At 40.8% G+C, this 13,821-nt stretch overlaps 1 protein-coding gene across 1 annotated transcript in view; it reads right to left on the reverse strand.

Annotated features, from left to right (window-relative positions):
• COL22A1 (collagen type XXII alpha 1 chain) overlaps positions 1-13,821 on the reverse strand; it is a 201,863-nt gene that overhangs the window by 29,157 nt on the left and 158,885 nt on the right. The window contains exons 38-42 of the mRNA XM_035561694.1: positions 13,341-13,445; positions 12,768-12,812; positions 10,490-10,567; positions 6,963-6,998; positions 5,907-5,960 (exon numbers count right to left, since the gene is read on the reverse strand). Of these exons, the coding sequence (XP_035417587.1) occupies positions 5,907-5,960; positions 6,963-6,998; positions 10,490-10,567; positions 12,768-12,812; positions 13,341-13,445 (318 nt within the window). The remainder of the gene's footprint in view (positions 1-5,906; positions 5,961-6,962; positions 6,999-10,489; positions 10,568-12,767; positions 12,813-13,340; positions 13,446-13,821) is intronic.

Raw genomic sequence — 13,821 nt, forward strand, 5'->3', positions numbered from 1 at the left:
TCGGTCATCCAGATAGTGACAGAAATTTGCAGTGGCATTTTCAGCTGGACTGGGTGAGATCTCTCAAAATCATTCTCAGCTAAATTCCTCTATCAAGTTGGCCTGTGGTCTTACGTAACTATTCCAGCATATCCAAGATCCACTGCTATTCATTATCCTAAACTACGTACAAAATACCTTCTAACTATTTTAACTACATACAAAAAAGGTTGTCCTACATGACCACCATTGCACTTGCAGAACCGTTTCCACTGACTACTTAAAAGTATCTCATCTTTGCTAGGTTTGATTGCTTGTGCAATAGGACCCACCTGGGAAGGTCTCTGGGACAGTGCCAGATTCCCCACCCAGGATGTTAATCAACAGCCATAGTGCCTATTAATTGGCCTAGGCTCTGCAGGGGCTGTCCAGGGAATACTCTGAGACTACCCAAAATTTTCACTTGGAAACCTGCTTTAAGAATTATTCAAATGCTTTGTCAGGAAGGGGATTAGGAGTTATGTCAATCACCTTGTCTTGAGTTGGGTCATTGTCTACAATCAGTCCATTGTATTATTTATGCAGACAACCAGATGGGGAGTTCTTGGGCTGCCTGGGGAATTAATGACTTAAGTGCACTGGGTGAGCACACAGGCATAGTTGTGGTACTCTGCTACACAATGGTTACAGCTATAAGGCAAAACTGAATTTCATCCTTGTATCTTACTCATCATTTAAATTCTCTACCCCTTATCGGAGTAAAGAGAAAATGGGAAACTCTTGGTTGCACTTTTCCTATGTCTACATTAAACACTTCTGAACAAGCAACAACCTTTCAGTTACCTTGACTTTCTAAGAGATGAATGTTAAATATTGTCCTGGTTTCAGGTAGGACAGAGTCAATTTTCCTCCTAGTAGCTGGCAGGGTGCTATGTTTTGGATTAGAATGAGAAGAGCGCTGATAACATGCTGATGTTTTAATTGTTGTAGAGCAGTGCTTACACCAAGCCAAGGACTTTTCAGCTTCTCGCTCTGTCCTGCTAGCGAGCAGGCTAGGGATGCAGCAGGAGCTGGGAGGGGACAGACCCAGGACAGCTGACCCAAACTGGCCAAAGGGGTATTCCATACCATCTGACGTCATGCTGAACAATATATATAGGGGTGGCTAGCCGGGGTGGGGGGGCCGGCTGCTCAGGGATAGGCTGGGCATCGGTCAACGGGTGGTGAGCAATTGCATTGTGCATCACTTATTTCGTACACATTATTACTATTAATACTATTATTATTATTATCATTATTATTATTATTATTATTGTTATTCTTTTCCCTGTCTTAATAAACTGTCTTTATCTCAACTCACAGGCTTCACTTTCCCGTTTCTCTCCCCCATCCCAGAGAGGGAGGGGGGAGGGTGAGCGAACGGCTGTGTGGTGTTTGGCTGCCAGCCGGGCTAAACCACAACAAATATGGACTGATGTGGAGCCAAAGTGGAAGTGAAGTGGTACTGAAGTCCATGAATGAAAAGATGTTTTCTTGAGGAACTAAACCTTCCACACGTAAGAATCAAGAGAAGGTAAAGTGTAAAGGAGATTGTCGGTACATAGTTCCCCACAAATGTCCTTCCAGAGAATTGAGGAAATACGAGACAACTTTACAACCATTTTCAGTTTTGCTGTTTCCACAGAGCAGCTATGTGGTTGTTGGAAGATTGTGGGATGATCCCAAAGTTCCTTCTGTTCCACAACCGCTAATCTTCAGGTCATGCTTTTGGCATCCTTTTCAACCACTTCTCAAAGTGGGAAGAGGATTGCCTAAATACCAGCTATGCAGACCTTATATTCCCAGATCTGCTTTGTTCAGGAAGGCTCACACAGCACTTGCTTTAAGGAATTCAACAGAAAGCGAAGACTTGAGCTATGAGAATTATCCTGGATCAGAAAACAACATAGAAAAGCCAATACAGAAATGTGTTTTATGCTATTAAAGTAGCTATAAATAAACTATTTCTACCACAGGACCCACTGACAACCTTTTGCTTAGGCATCTGAAGCATGACGTGGTACTAGAGGTAGAATTTGAGCATTTAAGGAAATTTTATTTAAAGAAGAGTAAAGGAAGATACTTTTTAGGTATGAGAAAAGAAACATGAGAAGAGAGCAACTAAAACTAAAATCCTGGGAAATATTAAGCATGACTGTGATATCCACATGGCATCAGAATGCCTTGAGACAAAGACATGGACCTATTTTCTTGAAAGCTGTATTATGTGGAGCTGCTAATGTCTTTTAACAGGATGCAAGTAAGTCAGGATGGGAAATTAAGCTATGTGCCATGGCTGACAAATCTGAAAACCACAGCGCCCCCAGGAAAAGCCAAAGAGTAGAAAGGTACAAGACTGTAAAAACAGAGTCTACTTTGAAGAAAGCTTGTCTGAGCTGAAAGGAACAAATCAGACACAGGACAACGGCACTTCAGCATGTTGCATTATTGCAGAACAGGCAATGGAAATCAGAGTCCGAAGCAGAGAAAAGACTGCTGAGCTATTCAGGCCTGGAGTTAGAAAAGGCTGACAGTCCATAGCAAGCTGCAAACATCACTCAGAGGTGACAGAAAATGGTGGAAGGAAGTCATAGAGTATAACTGCACCTGACAAGCTGACTATCTGGGGTGGAAACTGGAAAAGAGAAAGAGAAGAGAAGAAGGGGACTCTAAAGAGTCTGCCCCCAGAAAATGCATGGCACTGAAAAACGGAACTGATGATGTGATATGAGAACACACAGACTCAAAGGAACACCACTATTTGTAATGCTCACAAAGTTCAGCCATTTTCAGGAGTTTACATCCAACAGTGGCTGACACAGATTAGAATAACAAATACCAGTGGCACAACATAGTAGTGCAGCAAAAAGCAGTCAGCAACAAGGAGGTGTGATGCACAGGATCCAGAGTACTCGACTGGCCTGCAAAATCTGACACACACAAATGGGCCCAAACTGAGAATGGGTGGAAGCTGTGTAAATGACACACTGAAAAATGATGCTTGGGTAAATGATGTGTGTGAAAATATAAGAAAGAGAAAAATTATAAGGAAGCCAGCCACACACAACGGTAAAATTGAAGGCTTATGGTGAGGAAGTACTATTTCAAGACAGAAAATTAAGCATAAAATGTAATAACTTAAAAGTGTTCTAATTTCTACGAATAAAAAGACAAAAGGGGGGTTAATAAATGTACTATGATTTGGGGTTCATGAACTCTAAACCAAACACAAGAATTCCTTGGAACAATGGCCTTCTAACCATATGGGAAAACCAACCCCAGACCAGAAAACTCTGCTTGTCAGATCCGATGGCAATAATGTATGCATACACAAAGTTTTTTGTAATTACAAAAATAAATGCAGGGGAAGATTAGCTTCCCAGTAATATTGGAATGTAGTTATCAGTAATAATTAACATAATTAAAAAGTGATTAATTCAATGTTTATGTTAATTAAAATTATCATAATCAAAATACAGTAAGACCCCATTAAACGGGTGTCGTCACTGTTAATAGTAGGACAAGAGAATTTGTCATTCAGACTGTATTTTAATCTAAAAGGGCTAAGTAGGTAAGTTGGATGGAAACATTTTCTCTCCCAGCAGACAGGCAGAGGAGAGTGGATGCTTCCAGATAAACGTGTAGAATTATTTTCTGCAGCTCTCAGAGCATGAGACAAATCTGGCCAATTTCTCTGAAGAAGGTACTTAAGGCTACCCTTTTTTAATGGTTGATATAGGAATACTGCCAGCTTAAAATGTGCTTTTTTTTCAAAAGCAAGTAAAATTAATATTTGAAGTAACTGAAGGAATGAAATTAGCCATATAGTAGTCCTTTTATGGAGCAAAGTAGTCCAACCATAGGGAAAAACAACATAAAAAAGCCTGCATTTTTCAGGCTTTAAGAATTGGGGGTTTAGTTAACCAGAAAAAAAAAAAAAAAGGTAATTTTAGAGAGAAGGAAACAACGTATATGGGCCAAAGATGCCATGGAAAAATAAAGCAGCAGATCCATCTGTTCCTGCTTTGTCCCAGAAGAAGAAACTGTGGAGGGATTTATGGACATAGTGGACTCCGGAGAATAGTTCATACAAATAAACACCAAGCCTTATGCTAAGAGTAGCAGAACAAAGCAAAACCATAACTGTAAACGTGGGCAAGGATTTTCAAACCTAAGTTTTAATAAAGCAACATACTGTCCTGAGAACTCTTGATATTTGATCAAGTTGCCAACAGATGTTGCAAAAGATAACCTTGGGCAGTGCTATTGTAAAAAATATGGCACATGCTGTTAGGGCACTAGAAAGATGCTAGGATGCAGTTATGTGAAAACAACAACAACAAACAAACAAAAACCACCTTTTCCTATTGGAGATAATTCTGGTCACAGCTACTGCAAAGGAAGTATTTACTTTTTCACTTCCCAAAATACAACTGTGAATCAGATTTTACAGTGCCAGAGTAAACAGCAACCTATGGCAGGCACAATTCCAAAAGCTGATGATTCTGCAGCTGGAAAAATAAGGCAGAGAATAGCCTAGTGTATGTAAATGTGATGTAGAAGATTTAGATTTATTCAGTCTCAGAAAAAAAAAACCAACATGGAATACATTTGCAAGGACCACAGCAAAAGACGAGACATTGAGACAAGTCATTAATGCTGTTGCCTCTGAATGGCTTGGGAATTACATGGCAAGTTCATATTAGCAATTTAAATCAGAGCTTTTCTAACTGATGACATACTGTATAAAAACAAGAGGATACAAAAATGGGTATGCTTCAAAGAACACAGGAATGCTACATTGATATAGAAATGTGCTAAAGCAGAACCAGAAATCCTTTGTACTAGTCACAAATGAACGTGGAGATAAAGAAACTGGAAATTCATGATCTTGTCAAACTAGATACCCCTGCTGTTATACCAACAAACGTCGGAATGTGCACTGTAGTTACATTTACACATCCTGAAACACAGGTAAAATTGCTTAACAGGTGATCAGGCAGAATACAGAGAGCTCCTAAAAGACGTATTGAGTGCAATTAAAACAGTTAGTGTAATAGAGGATGTGCTTTATAAGTACCATAAGGAATGTTTCTGCTTGGGTAATTTTCTGCTGGAAAAAGGAGATACTTAAAGACTGTAGTACTGCCTCTCCAAGAGCTGACCAGTCAATGCTGATCCGAGCAGAGCCAGAAAGAGATTCAGAAAAGTTGGCTCTGGCACTCTCCTCATGCACAGTTGTAATAAACCCATCTATTGCATCTCCTGTTTAAAACCTCTTGGTTAAAAAATTCAAACATCTGAGACAAGGCAGAGAGCTAGAGGGGTGGTCAGAGGCAGGCAGCAAGAGGGCTCAGCTTCCCAGCTGGGAGTCTGCCATATTTCTTTCTATCCCTCAGCACCATGACTCAACCATGGAGATGGCAGGAGTGAGGAAAATGCACTGAGAGAAGGTTAAAGTGTCATCTCTCAAGCGCAGTGGCAGCAGCAAAATGAGCTCATAAAAAGCTTTTTTAATGGCTGTGGCCCTACATTTATAGAAATATTACAGGTTACCTACCTCAGAGGCTTCCAAGAAGTCCCTAGAGAGCTCAACTATCATCCTTTTCCAGGGTAGGATCATTCCCCAGTGTATGCTGCCAACTTGGTTCTCTGGTGTCATTTTAAAATAATAGTTCAAAAAAGCCCACCACTTTCCTTGAAAGGTTACTCAGCCTAATTTTTTCCCCTGAAATCCTAAAACATAAGAGCCTCATTTCTCAAACCATCTCCCTTGGACCATCCTGGTAACACTCGGTGACTGTGGTTGAGTATGTGCACAACTTTTAGGGAAATTAGATTCAAGCACTGATGAATTTCTTGAGCACTTACACTTTTATTTTACTTACATCCTGGCCAGGAGGCCCCTGTGGTCCAGGGATACCAGGTACACCACGGGGACCCTGATAGGGAGAGAACAGAAAAATCCACTAACATGAGCAGTACTTATCAGGTGTTACTTAAGTGAAGAAAAGAAATTCTCAACCCAGTAGTTATTAGGAAAAACAAACAAACAAACAAACAAACAACAACAACAAAAAACTATCAGTTAAACCAATCCAAGAGAGATTAAGAAAAAAAAAAAAAAAACACAACAACAAACCACCAACAACAAACTGATCCCACATTGAACTATCACAGTAACAGTCATTTCTGTGCCTCATGGAGCTTTATGTGCATCACTAAAGTCAAGCCTCACATACCTTGACTGGAAAGGTAATAATGACTCCTTATAGGCAGGCAAGTTTATGAACAGGGAAAAAATATGATTGATCATGGGACTGCAGAGGAGAAAAGAAGGTCCAGCTCCTCAGTGCCAAACGGGTACGCACCGGGATTGGTTATAGCACTGGAAGTTAATGCCAGTGAATGAAACCAAAGCACACAGCTATTGACTACACACCAATGGATTACATCCTTATAAACCATATGTTGAGGAACTAGGTATGTTTGGTGAATACTTAAAGGTACGGTTTTCTGTAAGATTTAAGCAAGGAAAATGCTTAAAAATGCTTTATTTAAACCTTTGAGGCCTTGGTTATATCTCATAGCAGCGTGCCTTGAATTATGTGCCTTGAAATACACTTTCTTAGTGAAGGTAGTTTTCAAGTTAGTTTTCAAGTGACTCGTTCTTTCCATCTGTGGGACTATACTGACAGGTAAGGAAAAGCTGTCACTAGATCAAGAGTCTAGATAACTCTTGGTCTCACAACCCACAAGAGCAGACAGGTGGTGGTACTGCACATGTGAAGTCCCCTTTAGCTAGCCAATATGTGACCCTACTTTTCTTGGCCAAAACAAAGCAATAAATTAATCATGCCTTTACGAAATCAATGATACTAACGCAGTTCATTTGTTTGCCCCCTCCCATAAAATCTGGGTGTAGTTAGAAAGACATACTGTACCAATGACCCTTTGCCTCCTGGGGGTCCAACGGGGCCCTGCAAACAGAGAAGATATGGCATTCAGAACACTAGCAGAGCTTAAAATTAACATCTCCTCTTGGCTGGTCAGGGTGGGTCCTGACGCACAGAGATAAGAATAAGGAGAAAATGAAAAGCAAAAAAAAAAGGAGCAAGTCTAACAGGCTGCTCAGTCAGACACGGTGGTTGTGTGCAACACTCTCAGTGGGGTGTTCATGGGGGAGGATCAAAGGCACAGTAAGGGAGAAATTGAGGTGGATCATGGGAGAGAAAGTGGTTGAGAAAAGACAGAAAAAGGGACTAAAGGGGCCAGCTGTATGTTAACATGTCTCTTGTCTGACTGAGGCCTCCACTTCAACACCACAGTCTGTCCTGTATCGTCATTAAATCCAATTTGTAACACTCTTCCGAATGGGTGAGCTCACAAATTTGAGCCTGTGGGCCTGAATCTTGTTGAGCTTCAAGTCAGATTAGCTGGTGAATAGGAAAGGTGTAGGTGCCAGCAGCTGGGCTGAGAGGCTGTGAACCCAAGGGGCTCACAGGTTTGGGTGTAAGCAGCTGGAGGAGGCTGGGGTGTAGGGCCTGGGCACTGGGTGGACTGGGTGTCCGAGACCAGCTGCTGGAGAGACCCACATTTTGTGTGTATGTCCTAACGGTGGCCTTCCAGCCTGATCAGCCAGAGAGCAGATGCAGGATCGAGACATGCTTCTTCATGTTTCTGAGAGAGTTGTTTAGGCGTACGTGGGTGTTGATAAAGGCAACAGTCTGTCTGCACTGGCCTGTTTGTCAGCGTTTGTGTGTTCACGGACACTGTGTATGCATGTGCCCATCGGCAATATGGGCTCAGACTTGCTTCTAGCTGGACCCAATGGCACAGAATCACAGCAGCCTTGCGTCTGCTGGGCTGGGACAGGACAACCTCTCCTGTGTCCCAAAAGCCACTGTGTTCAGCTACTTCTAAAACAAGGAATAGCATCCCATGGGACCTGTGTGCTCTTTAAATGAGGTCAAAGCAGGGAGTCCAGTGGACTTGCATATGCTATTTTTTTGGAGATGCAACTTACCTAGGTGCATAGTACAGTGAGCCCATTAGAAGGTGTCCAGTCCTATAGGTACACCACAGTAGTGATGCAGTACCCATATCCAGCAGGGATGGGTCAATCTGGCATTCCAAATGCATCCCAAACAAGGCTTGACCTCACGTCTCTAGTGCTGTGTTTGAATAAATTGGTTCACGCTATTGCTCCTCTCCCTTTGGTTTCTATTCCAGGCACATTAATTCACTAATGCTCAAACAGTTCTCCGTGCAAGATGCCTTAATGGTCTCCTAAAGCACAGGCTAAATACTACATGCTGAACCCACGGTAATATGAAGAGGGAAAGGCAGAGCATTAGCAACTCCCTGCTACTTTATGCATCATGTTTCCATTAGGGAGCTAGAACACGAACACGTGAATGCACTTCATTTCTCCACACAGTCACCTCTTCTGTTTATGGTTCAGCTGAGAAGATCACACATAATACTCATTTTAGGGCTCAGTGTTATGCAAATAGTAACATAATACTTCAGCAGACAAATAAAAAAAAAAAAAAGGAAAAAAAAAATAGCCCTCATCTTTGTATACCTTTTATGCAGGTTGCAAAGTCCAAGAGAGAGGTTAAGGGGACAGGAGGAAACAGGGTGAGGACGCCAATTAAAAAGAGTTGCTGGCTCTTAGAAGCTGAAAACATTATACACACAGTTTTGTCACGTTGCTAAAAAGGGTATAGGCTGACACTTTTACTCAGTGTAGAAATATGCACTGAAGCAGCTCCACTGAGATTATTCTATTTTTTAGCAGGACTCAGTCTTTGTGCAAGCCTGATGGATTCAAGGTTATACAGTGCTTTTCAAATTCTGAATTTTTGCACTGGAGCTGGGGATATGATAAACCTACAATGAAGGAAATCACCATAATGGTGATTAAATATATATATATATAGTTAGAGAAGCAAATAAAATAAATAAAAAGAAGTCAATCAGGAATATTTGGGTATGTACCAGCACCACCTACTCCTCCTGACTATGGTCAAACAATGATGACATAGTAAAAAGTAATCCTCTAGTGTGTGAGAAGTGACGTCTGTATCTAGAGTCAAGTTCTTAGTCATTTGTGTTCATGGATGTGGATGCTAACATCCCAATGAGGAATGACTTTGGTATCTTGTGTACATCAGGGTGCAGAAGTGAGCTCACCTAACCCTGTACTGAATCTAGAAATCAGTAATTAAAAACTAGCCACAGCTTAGTGACTTTCAAACACGCCAGATGTTCACTTGCTAATTTAATATTAATGACTGAACCTTAAAAAACTCAAGAACATCACAGTTTCGTATATAAATTGTAACAAATAACACCCAGAGAATCTTCAGTCGTTGATAACATTGCTGAGGACCATGAAGGCCATGACATGTTCTCGGTGTCTTATATGACTGACACAGACTGCTTTACCATAAACAGTATTCAGCATGGTAAAATATAATATTAAACGGAGATACATCCCAGAAAATTTATCAACCAGTATCGTTCAGTAACGTGACTTCTCATTTCAAGGCTATTTCATGTGCTAACTTGGAAACTTCTGTCTAGATAACCAGAGCATGAAAATGTTGGCTGTGATGATTGGTACAGTATCATGGCACATTCAAGGGCCTGTGAAAGGAAGCAAGGTCTCTGACATCCTCTAGCAATTGCAGCTATGAATAAAGTTTGGTTCCTTCTACACACATTTTACTTGTGCATTCAGTGCATAGCTAGAGGACTGAGCACAGAGGCTACAGAGTCAGAGCACTCCCAAATTCCCCTGATCTCCAGAGGAGTCATACGTGTCAAGTACTGGATTGATGAAAGTCTGGGTTTTCATCCCTATGAGATGAAAATCCAGATTTTCTGAGGCCAGTCCCAGGTACATCTCATGGCCTACTGACGATGGTAGAATTTCAACAACAACAGCAGGAGGTGAGGGCAGAGCTGGATGAGGTGTATAACTAAATCTTTGTGGGGAAGTATGGGGATGATGGCTCTCTTATAACACAGCAGTTTAACTAACCTGATTTTGTATTTCCCTGTCAGATGTGGACGTATCTGCCACATTTATCTCTCCTAATGGGGTGACAGGAGGGTTACATCTCCCCCTTAAACCAGTTCTGCTGGCTCAGTACAGATGTTGGCTCACATCCAGAGCCAGAGTGTCAAGATGCTGAGGAAAAGTCACAAGTAACAGGCAGTTCATCCTGATAGCACTTTTCTGCCTTTCTCTTTCAACTAAAACTGAATGCATCAAGAGCCCTCACAACAGACATCTGAGCCAGGGATGGCAGCCTCTGGGCTACTTTGCAGTTTTGCATCTTCAGGGGATAAAATGCTGCATCGGCTCTTGGCCAGAGAAGAGCACAGAGAACCCATTCTCCAGGTGGCAATGAGTTAGGTTTTTGTCTTGTCACAGGCTGCAGCAGCACCTGCTACTTACAGGGGGTCCAGCCAGTCCGATTCCTGGCACACCTCTGTCTCCTGGCTGTCCAGGGAGGCCTGGAGCTCCCCTCTCACCCTGAAATGAAAGGAGAAGTTACAGGTTTTGTGCACTGCTGAGAAAACATGCCAAAATGCAAGACAGTTTTACAAAAGAACATAGCACTGATACATCCTGACCTGATCCTGCCTACCAAGGAATGGGATCAAGTTGTGCCAGGACAGAGATACAGAACATTTTTTGTAATGTCATGCCAAGAGAAGTGCCTCCCTCCTTGTGAGGGGCACCAGCCCACCTCCGTGAGCACTCACACCATGTCAGCACATGCCACATCACATAACTGAGCAGGAATGCAGCTTACACAAGTATTTTGATTTATTTTAGTGCACAGCATCCAATTTCCAGCAGTATTCCTGTATGCTACAGCGGCCGATACATTGCAGTAAATTGAGAACCTCAGATTTTTGTTGAACAGCACATCTGCTTTTATGGAGTTTTACATTTGCAATTGCCTGCAGGGTATTAGGCACGCTCCTTGGCTTGGGCGAACACTAAGCACCACAGTGTGCTTTTCTTTCTCTGCGTTTTTACGGTAGACAGCTAAACTGCAAACATTGCTAAATACAGATTATTTATCCAGGGAAGACAGAATTAAAGATGTGTTACATCTTAATATTTTCCTTTACCAACATAGGCCTGTTCACAGCAGAATATTAATAATTTTTAAAGCATTTCTACCACTCTCTCTAGGGGACTATACTACAAATGGAGAGATCTGCCTTGCAGAAAACTAAATTTTCTATATTAAAACCTGCAGAGCACAGACAACTACTTGGCGCTGTTTAATGGGCATTGTAGACAGAGGGTTAAGCAAGAATTCAGATACAGTACTTAAATTTAATGTCCGTTCTCTTTTCTTGTTATAGGGAGAAATATCAAATAAGATTTTTATGGATTGTATTGCAGTTGTGAGAGTCAGTCTCACGTTGGCAGTAGACTTATAACAATGAGTCTTATTTATGTTATTTATTATTACACTATTTCCAGCTATATAGAAGCTTGATAGAAAAATGGTTACCCACGGATTCTGCCCACCCCAAATTTAGTCTGCAATATCTCCTATTTTATTTCCTTTCTTTCCTTCTTAAACTAATCTTATATTACAAAGAACCAATACTGTAAGGACAGTGAGAGAAAATGTATTCTGTTTAGTTCAAACACTACTGCAGATCCCTTATCTGTTATTTTGTTCAAGAAAATGATTTCAATACAAAAAGTTCAATAGCATTTTTCCATGCACAATTAAGATCCCTACCATCTTGTGTTGATATTGAACAGAGTATTTCATTAGATTTCCAACAGTGTTTTTTTTCAGATTTTTATGTTACTTCTGACTCTGTTATTGTGTCTATGTTCTGAACTGTCCAAGGTATATTCAACAGAGCACAATTCATTTATACAGAATGCAACAAAATCAAAATAAAATGTTTCATAGCAGTTTGAGTATTTAAAAAATACTGGATCTATATCGATCCAGTTTCATACTGCTGTATTCCCACCTCTATCATTTACAAAATCTGTTTCAATACCCTATTCTTCCAATCCACACCAGTACACAGCCATTTCGAAAAGAAGAATTTCTCATATATGTGATTGAAGACTCATGTAAAATCCAGATGCTTCCACAAGCAAATGTTTTTGCTCTTTTACTCCTTTCTCTATTTGCTGTGCACTTGTAAGGGAATAAACTTCATTTTCCATTGCAGACATTAACTTAATCAACACGGTAGTCTGCCTTAGCTACAGTATAGGAAGGCAAACCAGGACTATTCAGTCTCAATGGAAAATAATTAATTTCCCTTTGAGAGAGGTGAAGGAAATAAATGCTATGGAGGAGTGCTCTTTGATGAGTTGACAGTTGGTCTCAAGAGTAGTTCATCCTTTAGCTATGCAATGTCTCTCTTGTTGCATGGATTAAAGGTCCCCAGTCACAATTTCCCTGAAAAAGTGTGCAGCATTTAGTCTGTGTTGAATTTGCATAATGCTTGAAGAAATTTTAAATGTGGAAAGTGAACACAGTTAACTCATATCTTAGTATTTGCATCTACAGAGGTATTGCAATAATAAAGAAAGGAATGTCCTAAGTAGTTTTTGAGTGCAAGTTTCAGAACCTCTATTTTCTGGTGAAAAACAGACCATATTTTTCACCACAACTTCTTCAGTTTCAGCAATGAAGGGAAGCAATCTGCAATGAACAATAAAGTCCAAACTTTCTCACCTTATGCCCAAAAGGTCCTGGCAAGCCTGGTGGGCCTCTTTCCCCCTAAAGTGACAGAACCAAAACCAAAGAACCATCATTGCACAGCCAAAGACAGGAGTCTTTGCGAGAGTCAAGGCAGCAACCCCACCACCACCCTCCTTGCTCCACACCATCCTGGTAATATTCTATGGATAACTTGTAAGCAAATTAAATAATCTACTAACTTTACTTTACTAGAACTAAATGCTTTTAGGGAACTTTCAACAATCTAGGCATTTTTTTATTGGTCACAAGGACATTCAATTGTTACTCCTCATGGAGGTCTCCATGTGGAGATGGCCAACATGACACAGTGAAGAGAGTATAATGTTCAGAAATACAGCTTCTGTTCTCTTTGCCTTTTTGGATATAGCACTGGTATCTGCAGCATTTTGCATGACAAGGCCTTTCATGTCTTCAGATAGATGGCCTGTAAGTATCTGTGAGATCTTAACCTAATTCTTTACCAAAGTCCACCATTTCACTGCAGAAGCTGTGTTTGTCTAGCCCATACTGAACTACTTGAGCCCAGAGCTTGCTAGCAGTACTTACCCGTTCTCCATCTTTACCCTTGCCAGGCAAACCTGGCTCTCCAACAGGCCCAGGCTCACCAGCAGGCCCTGGTAATCCCACTTTTCCATCTTTTCCTGGGTCACCCTGTAGAAGACAATCCAACAAACCTGTTAATCACACACTAAAGACTATTCCTGTCTCAGATCTTTCATTGTGACTAAAAGATATGCATTTTCTTCTAGATTTATCATCTGAATTTCTCTTGGAATCACAAGGTATCTTCTTTTTGGGAAGCCTTTTCCTACAGGAATCTCAAGATATTTGTAATTTTCCTTAAAAAAAATAAAACAACATTTCAAAATGTTTTGGGAACCAACTAGATGAGGGAGCCCTTGATTCATACATGGTGCTGAGATGGATCTCAGTAATCTGGAATAGAATTTGACTGAATAGATTGTAATTCATCCTCATTTTAAATCCCATATCCTACATATATGTACCATATTTCTGATTAATCATT

Source organism: Cygnus atratus, chromosome 2, assembly GCF_013377495.2.
Source record: "Cygnus atratus isolate AKBS03 ecotype Queensland, Australia chromosome 2, CAtr_DNAZoo_HiC_assembly, whole genome shotgun sequence".
NCBI lineage: Eukaryota > Metazoa > Chordata > Aves > Anseriformes > Anatidae > Cygnus > Cygnus atratus.